The sequence below is a fragment of the Oncorhynchus kisutch genome, linkage group LG15 (assembly GCF_002021735.2).
Source record: "Oncorhynchus kisutch isolate 150728-3 linkage group LG15, Okis_V2, whole genome shotgun sequence".
Taxonomy (NCBI): Eukaryota; Metazoa; Chordata; class Actinopteri; order Salmoniformes; family Salmonidae; genus Oncorhynchus; species Oncorhynchus kisutch.
This window is the reverse complement of record NC_034188.2, coordinates 52,553,214-52,570,293: the sequence shown is the minus strand read 5'-3', so window position 1 is coordinate 52,570,293 and position 17,080 is coordinate 52,553,214. Positions and strand designations below refer to the sequence as shown.

Sequence of the window (17,080 nt, the reverse complement as noted above, 5' to 3'; positions counted from 1 at the left end):
AATATTGTAATTACAGAACGCATGTGGATTTATATTTAAGATCAAAGTGGAAACAACATCATTGTCATCAACATTGTTGCATGTGCTGCATTGACCATGCAGACTGAACGAAAGTGTCGCGTGGTCAAGCAAAAATAAATGCGCTCCTTGAGTGACAGGTGGTGGGACTAGGTCTGTGTGGAAAGCGGCGTGGAAAGAGAGAGAGCGGAGGGATGACTCAAGTAGCGGAGTAAACTATAAAAATGGACGTTACACACAGCATATTACATTTAACAAACCAAACATTTAAAATACCGTTATAGAAGGTAAAGTAAAAACCCAAACCGGTATATAGTAAAATACGGTATACCGCCCAGCCCTAGTGAGATCAGACATGCCCTTCAGATGACCTTGGGAGAATGGATCACTTTCAGTTCGCACTTCCTGGGTGCCATGCCAAATGCTCAGTCTCACCCGACATGTCAGTGACTGCAAAAATAATGGTTAATCAAACCCCCCGGAATCCCATTGGATAAAAAAATTATCTTCAATTTTGTAACACTTTTTATATCTTTGGAAGGATTGCACTGTATCTTAAATTGTTTTAACTGTTCCTTCAAATGTAAAAGTAGAGGCCTAATTGCAGTTCAATGACTGAAATGTGAATACAGCAACGCACAATGATAACAACCTAGAATTCAATGTTGTCATTGTTTTGTTAGCAAATGGGGATTCTGCAGTTTCTTCAAATCTAGGCCTACGCAAAAAATGACCACAGCGGTCGCATCCCTTGCAGTGCCTTGCTGACACCACAAGAGTGGGCTGTGCACTAGGACTACACAAGGTTTGGTGCATTGGAAAATACAGAGATTGACATTTTTATTTATTTATTTATTTTACCTTTATTTAACTAGGCAAGTCAGTTAAGAACAAATTCAGATTTTCAATGACGGCCTAGGAACAGTGGGTTAACTGCCTGTTCAGGGGCAGAACGACAGATTTGTACCTTGTCAGCTCGGGGGGTTTGAACCTTCTCATGTGCTTGTGAACAGCTAAATACTTGAACGTATGATTGAGAGCAATAAGCTATCCTTTATGGCCAACTACAATGAATAAGCTATCTGAATAACATGGAGCAGTAATAGTATAATGGCATGCATAATTTATTCACCTAATGCAAGTGCCTTTTACAAATAACAATACTCCCAAGTCCATTGTTTAGCCTACATAATACATATGAAAAAATGAATGGGGCACATCACTGTCTGAGAATAGGGGTAGTGGGAGAGGAGGGGATGGTAATATCGGGGAGTAGATAACAGCTGGTGATAATGTCTATTTCCTCTGAGACGGACTTGAGGTCATCCAGAATGAGTCGGATGCTGTGGGAGGCGTTGATGATGCCGTTCTGGGAGCTGTTTAGGTGGGTTGTGGCCATGCGTATCTCCTTTGTGGCATTACCATACACCTGTTTGATGGTCTGGGGCACATCCGTGCACAGACGTGTATTGCTCTCCTGTAATTTCAGCTGGAGTAAAGTGTTGTAGTAGAGCCCATTGTGTTCAGGCCTAGACACAACAAACTCCTCTACCGCGGACGGAATGTCAGGGTTATCTCTGATCACAAGCAGGGGAGTTAAGTCCTTGCGTAATATTTGTGGGTTTTCAGAGCTTGCAGGAATGACACATTTACGTACTCTCTCAACCTCCCCCCCGCTGTCAGTCTCAGATGCTTCCCCTGGTACCTTTTGCCCTCCGGCTGTTGAATGTGGAGAGAGGGAGGTGATGTATACCTCATCATCTGAGTCGGTCTCTGACGCCTCACCTTGCACCACTATCTGGTATTTGTCACTTGCCATTACACCACACCACCTAAATACACAAGATAATTGTGAAGGCCTACAGTAGAAAATATAATATTTTATGGAGAGGCACAGTTTAATGGAACAGTGAAGCATGTTCTGATGGTATGCATTGTTTAATGGAACTGTTGCAGAATCAGATGATGCCTGGGTGCCCATCGGAATGTGCCTCCTTCCCAAATTTGGTCACTAGCCCAAATATTTTTTTTGTGCGAGATGATAACCATCGAAAGGCGCCCCCCGTTTAATCATGTTATGAAATGTAAGTATTTGGCTTGTTATGTTAATCAATCTACGTTAAATCAATTCACCAATGCCAATATAGATTGCTAGCCTGCTATTATTCGAAAAATGTATGTAAAACAAATGATCATACCTCCGGTCCTGCAAAAAAGAATCACATGAGCACCCGGAAGTCGGTCAAAAACACTCCCTCACTAGGGTTGACACAAACTAAGTACTGCACATATTCGCTAATCAGTACACCTAGATGTCTGTTAAATCCGACTAAATGAACATTGAGATTATGTGTAGATCTGAGTATCTGCGCAGATCCTCACAAAGTCTAACCCTCGTGAGTATGCAGTACGATTCTTGACCAATCAGAGTAGACACCGAACGACATGTGACATATGGAACGTCAACCATATGCAGTCATTGGCCGTGTTCGAGAACATCAAAATCGTAATGTATCATGGGAAATGGTGAATGACTGATTGATCTACAAACAACAATGAGTCGTTATTTATGACGGACGGTGATTTGTAGATCAATCAGTCGGCAGTCTCCTCCACTGTCGGCTGCAATGTCGAACAAGACTATTGATGTAAAAAAAAAAACATATGATCGTGCGACGCAAGCAAGCTTCCTAGACGCAGCGTAAAATATTTTGTGATGAAGGTATGAAGTGCCATCTGTAGTAGTTACAGTAAGCGCTATTTTATGGTTATTAAATTATAATAATAGTTTGTGCATGAAAAAAATGTTGACCGATGCACTAAGACATCGCCGCAGTGTTCTGTAAGAAATTACATTCTTCATCGTCAGCATTCGCCGTCACGGCCACTGCAACACAGCTACGGTCACTTTCCTGCAGCCAGTACAAGCTCGTTAAGTTAGGTTGTCAGTGGTCAGACTGTTGATGACTAGTTATGAGTGTCTGACTGTATGGTGTGTGATGTAACGTTAGTTGTCTGTAATTTCCATGATCAGTTTTATTTTAAGTACTTCCCTGTACCAAAAGGGAAAGGCTATTGCATATGTATTTTTTTGTCGCTGTAGAAAGCGTTATGTTCTTGTATGTGTGCATAAATTCACATCGCACACAAACTAACGTTACTCCGCTCATCATGTCTCATCTGAGTGGAATTTACGTGGGAAAGTCGTGATTTGCTGTTGGGTGAACTTCAAAGGGACTGGAGAAGAAACTGTCACTGTACTCTTGTGCGAATGTTGTAATGAACATCTCTGGATTGGTTTATTTCACAATCTATTCCTGTCATTTATATCCAGTATCTATTTTGGATGCTGTTGTGACTCATATATTCTCCCATAATGAGGTTTCATATACCTTTGATTTTTTTTTTTAACCCACCATTGTTCCTGTGTTGAATACTAGCTTATTATAATGCAACTTGAATGCTGCTCTTTGATGCATATTGCTACAGCATTTTATTTCAGTAGAAAGTCTAACATTTATTTCAGGCCATTTTATTATAATAATTCGGGCTGTCCCTCAGTCTACCTCTAACATAGAGAAATTATCTTAGCCTACATTATCGTGTGGTACTTCAACCTTTTTCCATGTGTTCTTGTTTACTCCCATCCAGGAGGAGCCCAGGGGCTGCTACCAGAGCAGGTACACCCAGTGAGGGTCGGGAGAGACCATGGACCTGAGTGAGAGGAGACCCAACAAGTGGTGGACAGAGTCGGACACCTTCGCCATGCTGGCCCTCATCGAGCAGCTGGACCTGGTGCATGAGCTGGATAAGAAGCGCCAGCGCAACGACTCGCACTTCCGCCGCCTGCGCTACAGCCTGGCCAAGCGGGACATCCACTTCACTGTCAACCAGATACGCAACCGCTGGAAGAGCCTCAAGCACAAGTACCGCAAGATCAAGATGGCAGGATACCGTAGCGCTGCTGCACGCCTGTCCACCATCGAGTCGTTCCGTTACTTTCGTATGCTGGACCGCATGCTGGCCAGGAGGGCCCGGGTGGGGGCCCCAGTGCAAGGCATTGCAGATGGACACAATATGGTGGTGTTGACCCCTTCAGACCTGGAGGATCATACAGATGGTACTACTTTCTGGCTTTAGGATTATTATACATTTATTATTTCACATTAAATAATTGTAAAGAAGTGTATGCTTTGCGTTGGCCTGCTCTGCTTACCCTTCTTCTCAGGTGATGTTGCTCAGCCCGAATCTGCGGCCCCTTGGCAGGACAGCCTGGCTCCAGCTCTAGAGGGAGAAGCAGACGAGACCAATGCCATCCCAATAGAGGCCAACGCCAGCACTCCGGGCTGGGCCTTGAAGTCAGATGAGATAATGACTTTGGGTCTGTCTGGAGAGTATCTTTACCCTGTGAAGAGAGAGCCACATTCAGTACCCTCTTTACATGATGGTGAGGGAGCTAGGGACTCCACTGGCTGCAGTCCACAAGAACAAACTGGTGAGTGCTTTTATAACTGAGTGGCTACATGACCATCTATATTCTATGTAATTAATGTGTTATTTTTAACTAATATGTAATTCATCTGTTGGAATTTTACTTTGTACTTATCAATTGTTTAAAGCTTTGGATAATAAATATTACAGCGATAACCTAAAACAAATACAAGTTGTCCTGCTGTTCATTTCTCCGCAGGCACTTGTGAGGACACCAGCACCCTGATCCTCCAGCAGCTCACCATCCTGAACCATCAGCTAGGGGAACAACTCGCTGAGCAAAGGGCCTTCCACTGCAGCATGCTGGGTATGATGGACCGACAGATAGAGGTCCTGGAGCAGCTCTCCAACTTCTCCACAGGCCGCCAGGTCAAGGCCGAACCCGATGACAGTAACACTCCTATCAGCCAGCAGGTCCACAACTCCCTGGTGCGCATCTTGAGAGGAGTGGAACAGGTCCAAACCCAAGGACACCAGCAATGCTCATGCAAGGCCTACCCCTCACAGCCTACATCTCCCTCCTGGACAGTCTCTCTGTTGGAGGTCCAGAATGAATCACCCTCCAGGGATGAGAACTCAACTAGTGACACATCCAACCCTCAGCCCTCAGACCATGGGCGTCCTGAACCTCAAGGACCATCCCCCTCAGAGCAGCTTCCCACTTCTCCACAGAAGGGTGTTTTGCTTAACGGACTCTCAAACAAGTTCCAGCACAACTGAGTGCTCTTGAAGCTTCATTCTGACAGAGGAGAGCATACACTCTTAGGAAAAATGGTTCCAAAAGGGTTCTTCAGTTGTCCCCATAGGAGAACCCTTTTAGGATCCAGGTAGAATCGTTTTTGGTTTCAGGTAAAACACGTTTTTTTTCCATGTAGAACCCTCTGAAAAGGGTTCTACATGGAACCTAAAAATGGTTCTACCTGAAACCAAAAAAAAAGGTTATTCAAAGGGTTATCCTATGGGGACAGCCGAAGAATTGTTTCAGGTTCTGGATATAAACTTTTTTATAAGTGTTGAGTGTTGAATAAAAATATATGGGTGCTTACATTTATGAGGGACTTGTCATTTTGAGAATGTATTGTGGAAAAAAAAGGTGTTTGTTTTTTATTCCAACTTCTCTCTTCAGTTTAATTTTGTCATGTCCAAATGTTTTAATGTACAGAAGTGAATAATCTGATGTTTTAATCAGATATATTTTAAAGTCTACAATCTAGATAATTTTGACAAACCTTAGCGCAGATGTTTATTTTCACTAGTCAAGAAGAGAGATTCCAATTCGCCAGCAATCATCCACTGAAACTTCCCCAAATGATGTTTAAATGTATGTTTTCTTAACTCATACACATTTATGTAGAAGCTGGTCAAGCAAAGGCTTTATCCAAATATCTCCTCTTTTCTAAATGTTCCTTTTCCTAAACATATATTGGATATTTTGGTGACTTCATTTCTATATTGAAGACTTGTTTTAAACAGGGACTTTGTAGAACTCCATTTGCACAGCTATTTGCATAGTCGTGGATACACATGGCTGCTTTAATTTAGGCCAGTGAATGTGTTTTACTTTGCTTTAGCTTTGCTGAAGATGAGAGGTACTGTAGTGTGTAAGTGCAATATGGTAATGAAGTCTACATTTGAAATCTCACAAGAGATTCATCCCACATCATACATCACTTAATTTGTATCTTGGAATTGTATTACTACATCTTGGCAGTACTGCAATTTGGCATGTTTTGCTTGTAATTTGTTACCTGTCTTAAGCAAGAAGAGTCAAAAACTGGGAGGGGTTGGGGAACCCTGTCAACTTGGCCAATTTCAGGCAGTCTTTTCAAACAGCTCTTACATTAAAAGCATTATCATGATTTTCACAATTTCACAGTATTATTCCAACCTCATAGTGTGAAAATATATATAAGACACCGGAAAATCACGTTTTTGACCTCACTGCGACTTTTCTCTCAAAGTTATTTTAATACTTGACTTCCAGCTTCAATCAGAACTTGTATCAAGTCCATTGATATTGAGTTATTTAGTGTAATGTATTTGATGCACCTTGACATTAAACCTAATCCAAATGAGAACAATAAAAAGAGGCATACTTGTGATGATAGCCTTATTTATGGACTGAAACGTGCCTAAAAATGTTATTGATGCTATTGTATTTTTAAAAGTGAAGAATTAAATATTCACTGTAATGGAAGGACTGGTTTCATTTATGAATTGCAAATCTAATCAGTAGCTTTAGCCATTGTGGAATTAGAAATGAATGTTGCAATGTACATTGTAGGTTTACTTCAAAAGGAAAATATGATGTACATTTATTTCAAATGCAAGCTTTTTTTGCGGATCAATTATTTGAGCTCCCTTTTTCAGCATCAGACTGTTTTGTAAGCAATACCAGATTCCGGAATACCAATATACCTTTATCATAACATTGAAGCTGTAACAAAAAGTAGCCTAAAATTTGAAAATATTCAATAAAACATGAATTGTTTCTTTTTACGTTTTATGTGTTCCCAGACTGAAAATGTGCATCACCTCACCTATTGCGAACATATCTCTGTCCTCATATAACCTGTCAAATTAAAAGGACATGTATTGAAATTATGTGATGGTCTTAAAATATTAAGGGAATTTCACATAAACTGGGAAGGGTGTGAGCTGCATGAAGAAACAAACTATTTGCATTGTTGTCCTAGCTGGTGACCCTATTAACCAATTCATAGTGTCTGTTTTTTCTTCTAAACAAAACATTAAAGAAAAATGTTTAGCATTTTCTCCTGTAATCAGTTATCCAGCTATTTGTCCTTCGGCACGACTAAGCAAAGTTGTGCCTCCTTCGCAGGTTCCGTAGTCAGGAAGTAAACGCTTTGTTTACATCGTGAGCAATTTAGCGGAAAGTAACTCAAACCAGAGCTGTAAAATAGGTATTCTGTTTGATTTACATGCGTTAGTAATATGTGATCATATTTATTGAACGTAGATAGCAAATTATATTTTAATTCAGAAGAAAGAATTGCCCGCAGTTTCAACCACTAGCAAACGTTAGCTAGCTAGACGTTCTCCACCAGTGTACCAGGATCATTTAGCTTGCATGTTTTAAACGTTTGTCAGTCAGGTAGAGAACGTTGCCTAGCTTTTCCTATTAAGATTTTTCTTTTATTTCAGACATGGCCGACGACGTACTCTTTGAGTTCCTCCACATGGAGATGGTGTCCCATATTTACAAAGACCAAGCCTCGAGAGGGGAGATGGACAAGGTTGGTTAAGCTCGTAACGTCATTAGACAGCCACCTGACATACCCACTCAACATTGTTTGAAAGTTTAGTCATCATCAAAAGGTGTGTTTGTATAATGTTGTCACATCTAGCTATTTGGGTTTTTTTCTACACAGGATAGGGCAACGTGTGTGTCCACTCTGGAAGGCATGGGCTTCAGAGTAGGACAGGGGCTTATAGAAAGGTAGGACAACAGTTTTCACTATTGCATATGCCCTGTATTTCAGTTTGACCTAAGTTCCACCTTTGAGTACTTTAGTATCACTTTACCTGATTGAAATGGCAATATATGTAGGCTAACCTTGTGTGTTTCCTGACCCTCCAGGTTCACAAAAGATTCGCCCAGCTTCAAAGATGACTTGGATGTCATGAAATTCATCTGTAAAGACTTCTGGATAAATGTCTTCAGAAAGCAAATTGACAACCTTAGGACAAACCACCAGGTGTGCCCATAAAAATAAAAGCACTTTAGATTAGGAATTCAGCTGCTGATATACTACACTACCTATGGCCTTCCTCCCAAATATTCATGGTGTGTCTTGTTTCTACACAGGGTACTTATGTTTTGCAAGACAACAAGTTTGCGCTCTTGACACAGTTTTCTAACGGGAAGCAGTACCTCGAGGAAGCTCCAAAAGTAAGACATCCAATCGTTTTTAAAAAGTAGACCCAGTCGTTTCTCATTTTACAACAGTGGTCTTAAATCTTGGTTCTGGGGACCCAGGCTGGGAACACACTTGTTCCAGCCCGGCACTAACACCAGGTTAAACTTGATAAGTTAAAGTATGCATGTTAGTACTTGGATGGAAAAAATGCTTGCCACACCCTATTTGGCCCAAGGTTTAACATTATTCTAGAATATTCAGCCAAATAGATTGAAATATGGGCCTTCGGTGATTTAACTCGAATGTAAATGTTCAGCCGTAACTGTCTGTTATGTTTTGCAACAGTATCTGGCATACTCCTGTGGATTGGTGAGAGGAGCTTTGTCTAACTTGGGGATGGATTGCGTGGTGACAGCTGAGGTCTCCCTAATGCCCTCATGTGAGTCTCTTTTATCATCATCATCATCATTTATCATATACCATCATATACTACACCAAACATTACCGATACTACAGAGATGTTTCAAGTCAGAGAGTGTTCAGTGACAGGTACTTCCTGTAAAGGTTGTTAAGCAGTCCAGGGCAGGACTTTGGCTAGCTGAGTGACAAACTCATGCCTTGTTAGTAGGTTTTATCTCACTTCAAAAACATTATCTAGCTTCGAGACGACTTCTTAAAGAGCTCAATGTGTCTTTATTACGTAGCCATGAAAGTAATACAATTACACAATTCCATATGTCAAAAACAACTTCATTTCAAAGGAGTGCTGCACTGAGCATGCACAGCTCGGATTGTTATCGGTTAGCGTGCCGCTCAGGCCCAGTTAATTTCAACAACAAGAGCTGGTCAGTCTTTCGTTGACCAATAAGAAGGCTGCACGATTTAAATGCTATTTTGTGTGGGCCAAATAATTCCACTATTACTGTAGATACTGTATCTTAAAGACATTTTCTGAAATTACAATGCCAAAATATTACATGTAGCTTCTTTAATGACAAGGTACATAATATGTCCATACTTTGTCAGACGTTTGTCTTTTTAAGTAATATTACCACCTTTTGTGTTCCCACACAGGTAAATTCCAGGTCGTGATTCAGAAGATTTGAATAGGACCCACCTCTTTAAAATGTTATGTTCATCTGTGACAATAAAATAATGTGAATGTCAACCCTAAGGTCCTTAAATGTCATTACATGGAAGGTGGTTTACTACATATTATTTTTGTATTACATTATTTTTTCTTTAGAAAGCAATAATACATTGTAAAGAATTACACACTTATTTGAGTTTTATAAACACTTAAAAAAAGCTTAATGTAGTCACCAGATATTGATTCCTCTATTTAATTGTCTTTAACAGATTTATTTTGTATCCTAACATCAGTTTCATGTCTTTGTATATTAACTAGAAGGTATTGCAGTTAGTCTGTTGTAGGTGTCATCTCTGTTGTTGAGGGAAATCAAATACGAATTGCATTTTTATTCTCAAATGATTTTCATACTTATCCCATGTCATTTCCTTGGCTCTTTGTTGACTGCATTTGCTAAAGAAACAACAAATAGTTGTTGACAAAATAACTTTTTTATGCCACTAGAGGGTAGTCTCTGCAATATACTCTTCTCGACAGCATGCCTGTGAATGGAATTGGAGTGCATTATCATTTGAAGAGAGAGCCCAGTTGAACATTATAGCAGTGATATCCAGCTCTCCAGTTGTCTCTTTCAAACTTTGTGAATCATGTTATTATCTTGAGATATGATCTTTCTGCTTTACCCTGCATCAAGAGAAATACATTTAAGACCTGGATTGAAAATGTTGTTTGTACAAAATAATACTTTAAAGGGGCGATCTGCAGTTACTACATCCATTTTTGGACCTATAAATTCATGATATGCACCTTTTTTGATTATTTTTAGAAAATAACTTATAAATGCGTCATGAGCTTAGTTCACCTGTCTTACCCCTTCAGAACCCAAAATATAAGTTTGTTTTACTCCAATGTTTGTAAATAAAGTACATTTAAAGAAACACTATATAGCCTCCAACATGGTTAACACTATAATTTGGGATGGTCATTGCTCTGTCTAGGACTTTCAGAGTGGTTACATTTCTCCAACCCATCCCCCAGAAATGGGGCTGGAAGGACGCTTTGTTATTATTACAACTGCAGATTGCCGCTTTAAAACACTATTTGAAACATATTTGATCAAGTTTGGTAATACTTACTGAAACAGGAAGTTACCTCATCTCTTACTGTTCCATGTAAATGTTTTATGGATTGAAATGCATCATTCTGTTCTGTTTGCGATCATCAGTGCCTCAGGCTCTAGAAAGGCTATGCTTTCAGCATTTCAAAGGGAAAGCCAAAACCTCTGTGTTTTGTATGAAATTGTGCTTCAATACCAACTGGACAGGATTGATCTATTTGGCACAAAATTTTGTAATGGTCAACTGCATATTGTTTTGAAGATCATGAGTATAAATACAGAGCAGCAGAATTGGGCTAGGTTAGATAAATGCTCTTCCTAGTTTTTACTTGTCCCGGGACATTTAAGAGGAAGGAGGATGTATGTAGGTTATGTGACTGGATTGTGTCCCAGATATTCATTCCCTTGTGATATTTGCTTCATTCATTTCGACATCAAGCAGACTTTTTTTTAACGTTACAAATCTATTTGTATTCAACATGGAAACCTCTCACTACCTCTGATGATAGGTTTTATACCCTTTTCAAAGACCGTGTCCTCTTCCTGATTTTGACATATCAGTCAAGTCAGGTTTATTAGTGCTCCCCTAAAACAAGCTTTTATTAGACTGCCACGTCCTGTTATTTAATTAACTGTAATATTTTGAGTTTGGCTCTGGTTCAGGTTACCTAGAAAAGTCCTGCCTTGCCCTTTTAAGGAAAGGCATTCTTAGGATAAAAGGATTTATGTCAGTACCTCCAAAACCAAGCCTTGTATTGCCCCCCTCAACATAGCCAAAAAGTCGATCATTCCTTCACATTTACACGTCTTAAACCGCAATATCCAAGCACAAAGTCACTGGCGCCATCCCTTCGGTTAAAGGCCTTTTTTCCCTTGAAAAGAAACAAATACAGAATGCTTTAGCTTTAAACTAAGGTACACAAAGGAGAACGTAGGGCATGACTACCTGGGGTGAGCCATTCACAGGCTCTCTTTGTGGAGAACTTTTACTTTGCCACAGGGAGAAGTAAATAAATGCTCTGAGCCAGAACTCCAGCTGTCTCACTTCTCCTTTCTAAAGCCATTAAAAAAAAGAGGCTGGAGTGAGGTGGTGTCTGCTCCGTCACTCTAAAACAGAGAATGAACTATGGCCAACTTCAAACGCCCCGTCTGGTCTGAATGTATGTTCAAGTAAACATCCTCCACAGTTCCACCTCTTAATTCTCCTCCCCTCCCCCCATTCCTTTCTTTTAGGTCTGATGCAGTTCTCTGTTTTATTTTGGGGGGTTTCGCAAACATAACCATCTGTGCTGGAGAGATTTCTTCCCTCAAATGTTATTTTTTTCCCCTGTGTCGTGTACCATTTCTGTTAAATTTCTACCATATAGAGTTGGTTGTAGTGAATGTATTTCTGTAATTCCAGGAAACCAGTTCAAAGACCTATGCAATTTTTACTACCATGGTTGTTGTGCTATAAAAGTACCTGTTCTTTAATAGCTGTATGGTCTTTAAATGTATTTTTTCCCTCCAAATAAAGATAATTGTTTGAACTCTTCAATATATTCATTGTGTCCACTGTGAAAGAAGTGGCACAGTGTCTTGTGATTTTTAACCACTGGGAGGCTGGCAGTGGGTCAGATGTAACACACAGTGACCCTCTTGTTGTCCACGTTGCGTGGTAATGTTTGCAGAATTCACTTTTGTCATGTTTGCAGCACTGACATGTTCAGCAGCACCAAGCTATTCTTTTCTGACCATGAAAGGGAGTCCTGGGAGAATTGAAATGAAGAAGGGAAGAGTGTATGAATTGCCCATAAACATTGTGCATGTCATAACATTTACATAACAAAGTCAAAGGGACTGAGACTATCTGGCTGACAGCATCAGGATCCTCCTCCCCAAACCCAGTCAAATGGTCTCCGTCTCCAGAGCTTGATTGTGCTGGAGCAGTAAGAGTGTGGATTAGATTGGGCAGGGATCCAGCTGCTACCCTGCATAGCGCTACATGGCGTTCCCAGGCCTTCCCTGCATCACAATGTGATCAATAAAGTTACAGGAGGGGAAAAAAATTGACAATTTTTGTTTGGACTGATTACGAAAAACCCCTTGTCCCACCACCCCTCCTGCATCTGTCCCCGCCCCCTTCCCTTCTCCTCCCCCTCCTTCATCAGTAACCTCTTCACACACACTCATTTATCTCTTGAATTGGGAAGATTTAATCTAAGTATGGGAACCAGAGCCCTGAAAACCGTCTGCAGCTGGGGAGTGAATGAGTGAACACAGTGCTTCTGACACAAAAGCAGCCCCCCTTCCTATACCCACTGCCCCATAGCTGCTGGCTTGACTGATTTGTGTTGCTGTCACAAGTTCTCATGAATCCACTCTTTGCTCATGGCAAAAGAGAGCTGCAGAGAGGATTATTTTCTTGCTCATACCTATGTTTTCACACATCTCATCATATTCATTGTTTCTGCATCTAATTGTATTTGTTTATACTTCTCTCCCAGTGACACAGTACTGACAATTAAAAAAAAAATAGTTTCAGGTTTATTCAATTAAACAACTAAATATTTAACAAATACTCATCTATATGAGTTAATATTATTTGTAAATTCAAAATGTTGAACGCTACTTCAGAGAGACTAATTTTGTAGTAGTAGTTTATGGTATGCAGAAAGATTTATGTTCTTTAAACAGCTTAACAGTGTTATCCTGTTTGCCACGTAAAGGGCTATAACCTCCGTCATTGCTCGAGGTTTACCTCAAACTGTTTGACATTTGCGCTCTCCAGATAACTTCCCCCCTATTGTTTCTCCTATAAATCTCCTGCAGAAGGTTGGAATGAGGGAATGGGTGGTGGGTGAGTATGGGGCCCATATCTCCAAGAAAGTAACAATAACTTTTAATTTACCACTCTTTCCTCAGAAGGGAAGATATGATGGTTTCTTTGTGGGTGAGAGAGGAAATCTGGTTACAATACCAGGACGTCTGGGGAGATTTTCTCTCTTTTGCCGTTAGTGAAAGGATTAGTTTTTTGTAAGAGCTTGTGGCTAATCACTTCCCCCAGATAAAGCCCCCCTCTTGATTAAAAGACAGGCAGAGACCATAGGAGGTTATCAAGGGGATATGAAGGCAGGTCTTAGAAGGGGGGGGGGGGGGTGCTACCTGACCACTGAGCTTTGGAAAAGATTGTGTGAACTGGGGTTAGTGTGGCAGTTCACTAATCAAATGGTTCTGTTGCTGTTACAAAAACCTGTCCGGCCAAATGCCTGTGTTGTCAGACATCACTTCAGGCTATTCAAATGGGTAGATTGGTCTCTGGATTATTTGGGATTTCCATTGCTAATTTCAGTTAAGATATTGTTAACCAATTCCATCACTGATTCCCCCCCCCCCCCCCCCCCCCCCCCCAACAAATCTTGATCATCTGATGCGTTTTGGGCCAACCAGTCACATGTAGCCTACTGAGCATATTCAAACTGACGGGATTGTTTTGGCTTTCCACAAGCTGAAACGCTAACAGTGCTACTGCTAAGAATTGACAGACAGAGTTGTTTAGAATCACATTGTTTTCCTGAATCTTAGCTCTCGCACTAGAAATAAAGTTATCGTCGTCACGAGCCACACTTTGCATGTGCCATGACAAAAGACATGGGACGGTTTGTTTAGGCTGAACTGGGGTGGGGTCGTGTTAGAATCCCCCCAAGGATTAAAGAGCACCTTTCTTTCAAATAACCTTAAGTGCTACTCTCTCAACTCCCAGTCACACCCTCCCTGACATGACTCCGGTGCCAAGGCAATGCAGGCAGACCTTGTGGGTTTTGGGTTTCTCAGGGCTAACTCGATGGATTGTTTGGGCAAATCTGACATTATCGCCATGATTTCCGTCCATCAAGAAGACAATGCCCCAAATGCCACTGGCTAAGAAAGCTGTGTCCAACTGGTATTTCATTAAAAGGCCCATGTATGCTGTGCTGTTGGAGAGGGACGTCTCAAAGCATTACAAGGGCGACTTGCAGTTCTGGGAGGCTATGTCCTTAACTATTCATTAAACACAAGGCCTGATGACAAAACGAACTGTCTACATCACCCATCCAATGTTCTCAATCCTGGAACCAAATCCATTTACTATACCTACATTACTTGATGTAACATTTGTTCAAGCTCTTAGTGGTTGAAAGTAATTAAACGTCTAACTGGACTTTCTGCTTCTCATCCCCAACCTGCATGGTCATAGTACTTCAGTCAATCACCAAACCAAACCTACAATGTGCTTATTACCTCAATCAAATCACCCCAACTACCTCGCACCGCAGCACACTAACTCGGTACCGGGAACTCCTTGTATATAGCCTGTAGATAGGCTCATTATTGTTATTTCACTGTGTTATTTTGCTGTGTTACTATTTTCTTTGAATCGATTTGTTCATTTTGTTACCTTTTAACTGCATTGTTGGGAAAGGGCTCGTAAGTAAGCTTTTCATGATCAAGTCTAACCTTGTTTTATTCTATGCATGTGATTTTTTTTCTTTCACATTTTTTATTTGAAGTACTGTTAGTGTAACGGAATGTACAGAATGTACAATATACTATCAGGCCTCAGTATGTGTGCAGTTTGTAAACATGCTATGCTGTCTTGGTAAGTTCTCATACTATTTGTTGCCTAACTTGCCAGCTTTGACCTACACTATATAGATTTTCCACAGGCCATAGCCACCATGGTTCACTGCGACAGGTCCTCCCCCCATAGTCTGGAAAGGCTATGGGGTTACAGGCTGCTCTCGGGATCAAACCTTTAGACAGACAGATTAAAAAGGAAAGATTGGGTGGTTCTGCCTTCTCACCTTCAAACCAGGTCCTCATGACAGAAATGCAGGTATGTGGGCTTGCTCTACCTTAAAAGCAACGGTTTGATTTAAATCAAAAGAATACCTATTTGTGTATAACCACCAAAAGATGTCCTGTTTTAATATCTCAGCCTAATAAAAAGTGATCACACATATGTATACTGTATGCATTTGCTTCAATATTGTAGTTTGTGTTTTATTCGCAGAGCAGCACAACAGACACCCTGTCCCGGTCTCTTCTCTTCTCAGAACTGACACAGTCCTCAATAGAAAGCCACATCCACTAAACCCATGGAAGAGTTACTCTTGCTTATCCTTCAATGTTTACCTAATGAAATGTCGTGTCAGTGGTAATCCGTGCATTCGTGGCCAGTCGACCCCACCGAGTCCTTCACAGCTGACCCTATGTCATCGCTGCTGAGATCCAATGGGCTACCCCAAAAATAATTACCTCTTTGTCCATCCCCTGTACCTCCTCCACCCCTCCCACCTCTACCCATGTGGCCTCTCCCTGGTTACAAGGCATTTGTTTGCCTGTCTTTGGCTCTAATGGATGCCTTTTGCCTTCCATCCCTCTCCCTGACTGGCCTTGTACCTTTGCCCCCTTTGTGCGAGAGTGCCACAGCGTTCTTCGTGTTTAATTGAATCAACAGGATTGCTGTTATGAGGAACGGAATGGCAGGGGGGGGGGGGGGGGGAGAGGCCATGTCAGGGGGCAACGGTGAGGTCGTCACCTCTGACCCCTGTGTGGTACCTGCTGGGCATGCCCGATGGGTGTCAAGGCCTCTGCACTGGGCTAAATTAAGCCTGTGTGTATTTTGATAGTTCTAATGGGACACAGATGGATAGAGGCTAGCTGTTTTTATAGTGTAGGGTGAGCAAGGAGAAAGATTATTACCATGACCCGAGTGGGCTTTTTGTCTTCTGGCCACACTGATTAAACAATGGAAGTGGCTTTCCATAGAAAATATGCGACCCAATTACGATCCGTATTTGTCATTAGGAGTAATTGAGGTTTAACATCACCTGTTTTAGTGTTAATAGAAAGTTTGAAAAGCTTGAATAACTATTGAGTTTCCTTTTCAAAAATAATATTCCGACCCTTAAGTAGCAACACTTCACATTGGGAAATTAAACATATCACCATGCTCACCAACATGCGGTTGATGGAAAAATAATTTTCCCATAGGGTCGGCCTTGCTTGGCCTTAACAGTGAGGAAATACAGAACCAAACAACACTCTGAACAACAGAAGGCCAACAAAGAAACCAAACCGACATATGGCTGAGAGACCATAAAACCACATGATTTACATGAAGGCTTGGCAGAAACCTGGAAGCTGGGGAATGGTTAGTCAGCTAGTGGCCTGTTGAGGCCTAATCATCTCCACATTTTCTGACCCAGAGCCCATCTGCCTTACCTCTGCCAGGGGGGCGGCTGGAGGTTTGGGTGGAGCGCACACCTCCCCCCTCTACCACCACCCCCTCCCTATCCGCCTCTCTTTCTATACCCTCAGGATCCACAAATCAGCCCAGTAACCAGATGATTTGTCAAGTGGCCTTAAGGAGGAATAAACAACAGAGCCTAAAGAGAGGGTGAGGTGTGGGCCTGTTTAAGGTTTTGGAGTTGTTCAAATGGTGACCTGGGTAGTGCTGGG

The 17,080-nt window shown here is 41.3% G+C and overlaps 3 protein-coding genes across 4 annotated transcripts; 2 read left to right on the top strand and 1 right to left on the bottom strand.

Moving 5' to 3' along the window:
* Positions 1-331: 331 nt before the first annotated feature.
* Positions 332-2,350, bottom strand: LOC109905450 (biogenesis of lysosome-related organelles complex 1 subunit 3-like). The gene is made up of 2 exons (XM_020502829.2): positions 2,217-2,350; positions 332-1,850 (listed from the first exon to the last, which is right to left on the bottom strand). The coding sequence occupies exon 2, from the start codon at positions 1,835-1,837 to the stop codon at positions 1,238-1,240; it is 600 nt and encodes a 199-aa protein (XP_020358418.1). The 5' UTR covers positions 1,838-1,850; positions 2,217-2,350; the 3' UTR covers positions 332-1,237.
* A 169-nt stretch (positions 2,351-2,519) lies between these two features.
* Positions 2,520-7,012, top strand: LOC109905449 (uncharacterized). 2 transcript variants are annotated; one of them, XM_020502824.2, is made up of 4 exons: positions 2,520-2,740; positions 3,670-4,138; positions 4,247-4,513; positions 4,709-7,012. In XM_020502824.2, the coding sequence occupies exons 2-4, from the start codon at positions 3,727-3,729 to the stop codon at positions 5,227-5,229; spliced, it is 1,200 nt and encodes a 399-aa protein (XP_020358413.1). In that variant the 5' UTR covers positions 2,520-2,740; positions 3,670-3,726; the 3' UTR covers positions 5,230-7,012. The 2 variants fall into 2 exon arrangements, with proteins under 2 accessions (XP_020358413.1, XP_020358414.1); XM_020502825.2 differs by having other exon boundaries at positions 2,520-2,768.
* A 307-nt stretch (positions 7,013-7,319) lies between these two features.
* On the top strand, positions 7,320-12,126 carry trappc6bl (trafficking protein particle complex subunit 6B, like). The gene is made up of 7 exons (XM_020502823.2): positions 7,320-7,433; positions 7,675-7,766; positions 7,902-7,969; positions 8,111-8,228; positions 8,339-8,422; positions 8,736-8,829; positions 9,465-12,126. Exons 2-7 carry the CDS (start codon positions 7,677-7,679, stop codon positions 9,494-9,496), a joined length of 486 nt encoding a protein of 161 aa, XP_020358412.1. The 5' UTR covers positions 7,320-7,433; positions 7,675-7,676; the 3' UTR covers positions 9,497-12,126.
* Positions 12,127-17,080: the final 4,954 nt, after the last annotated feature.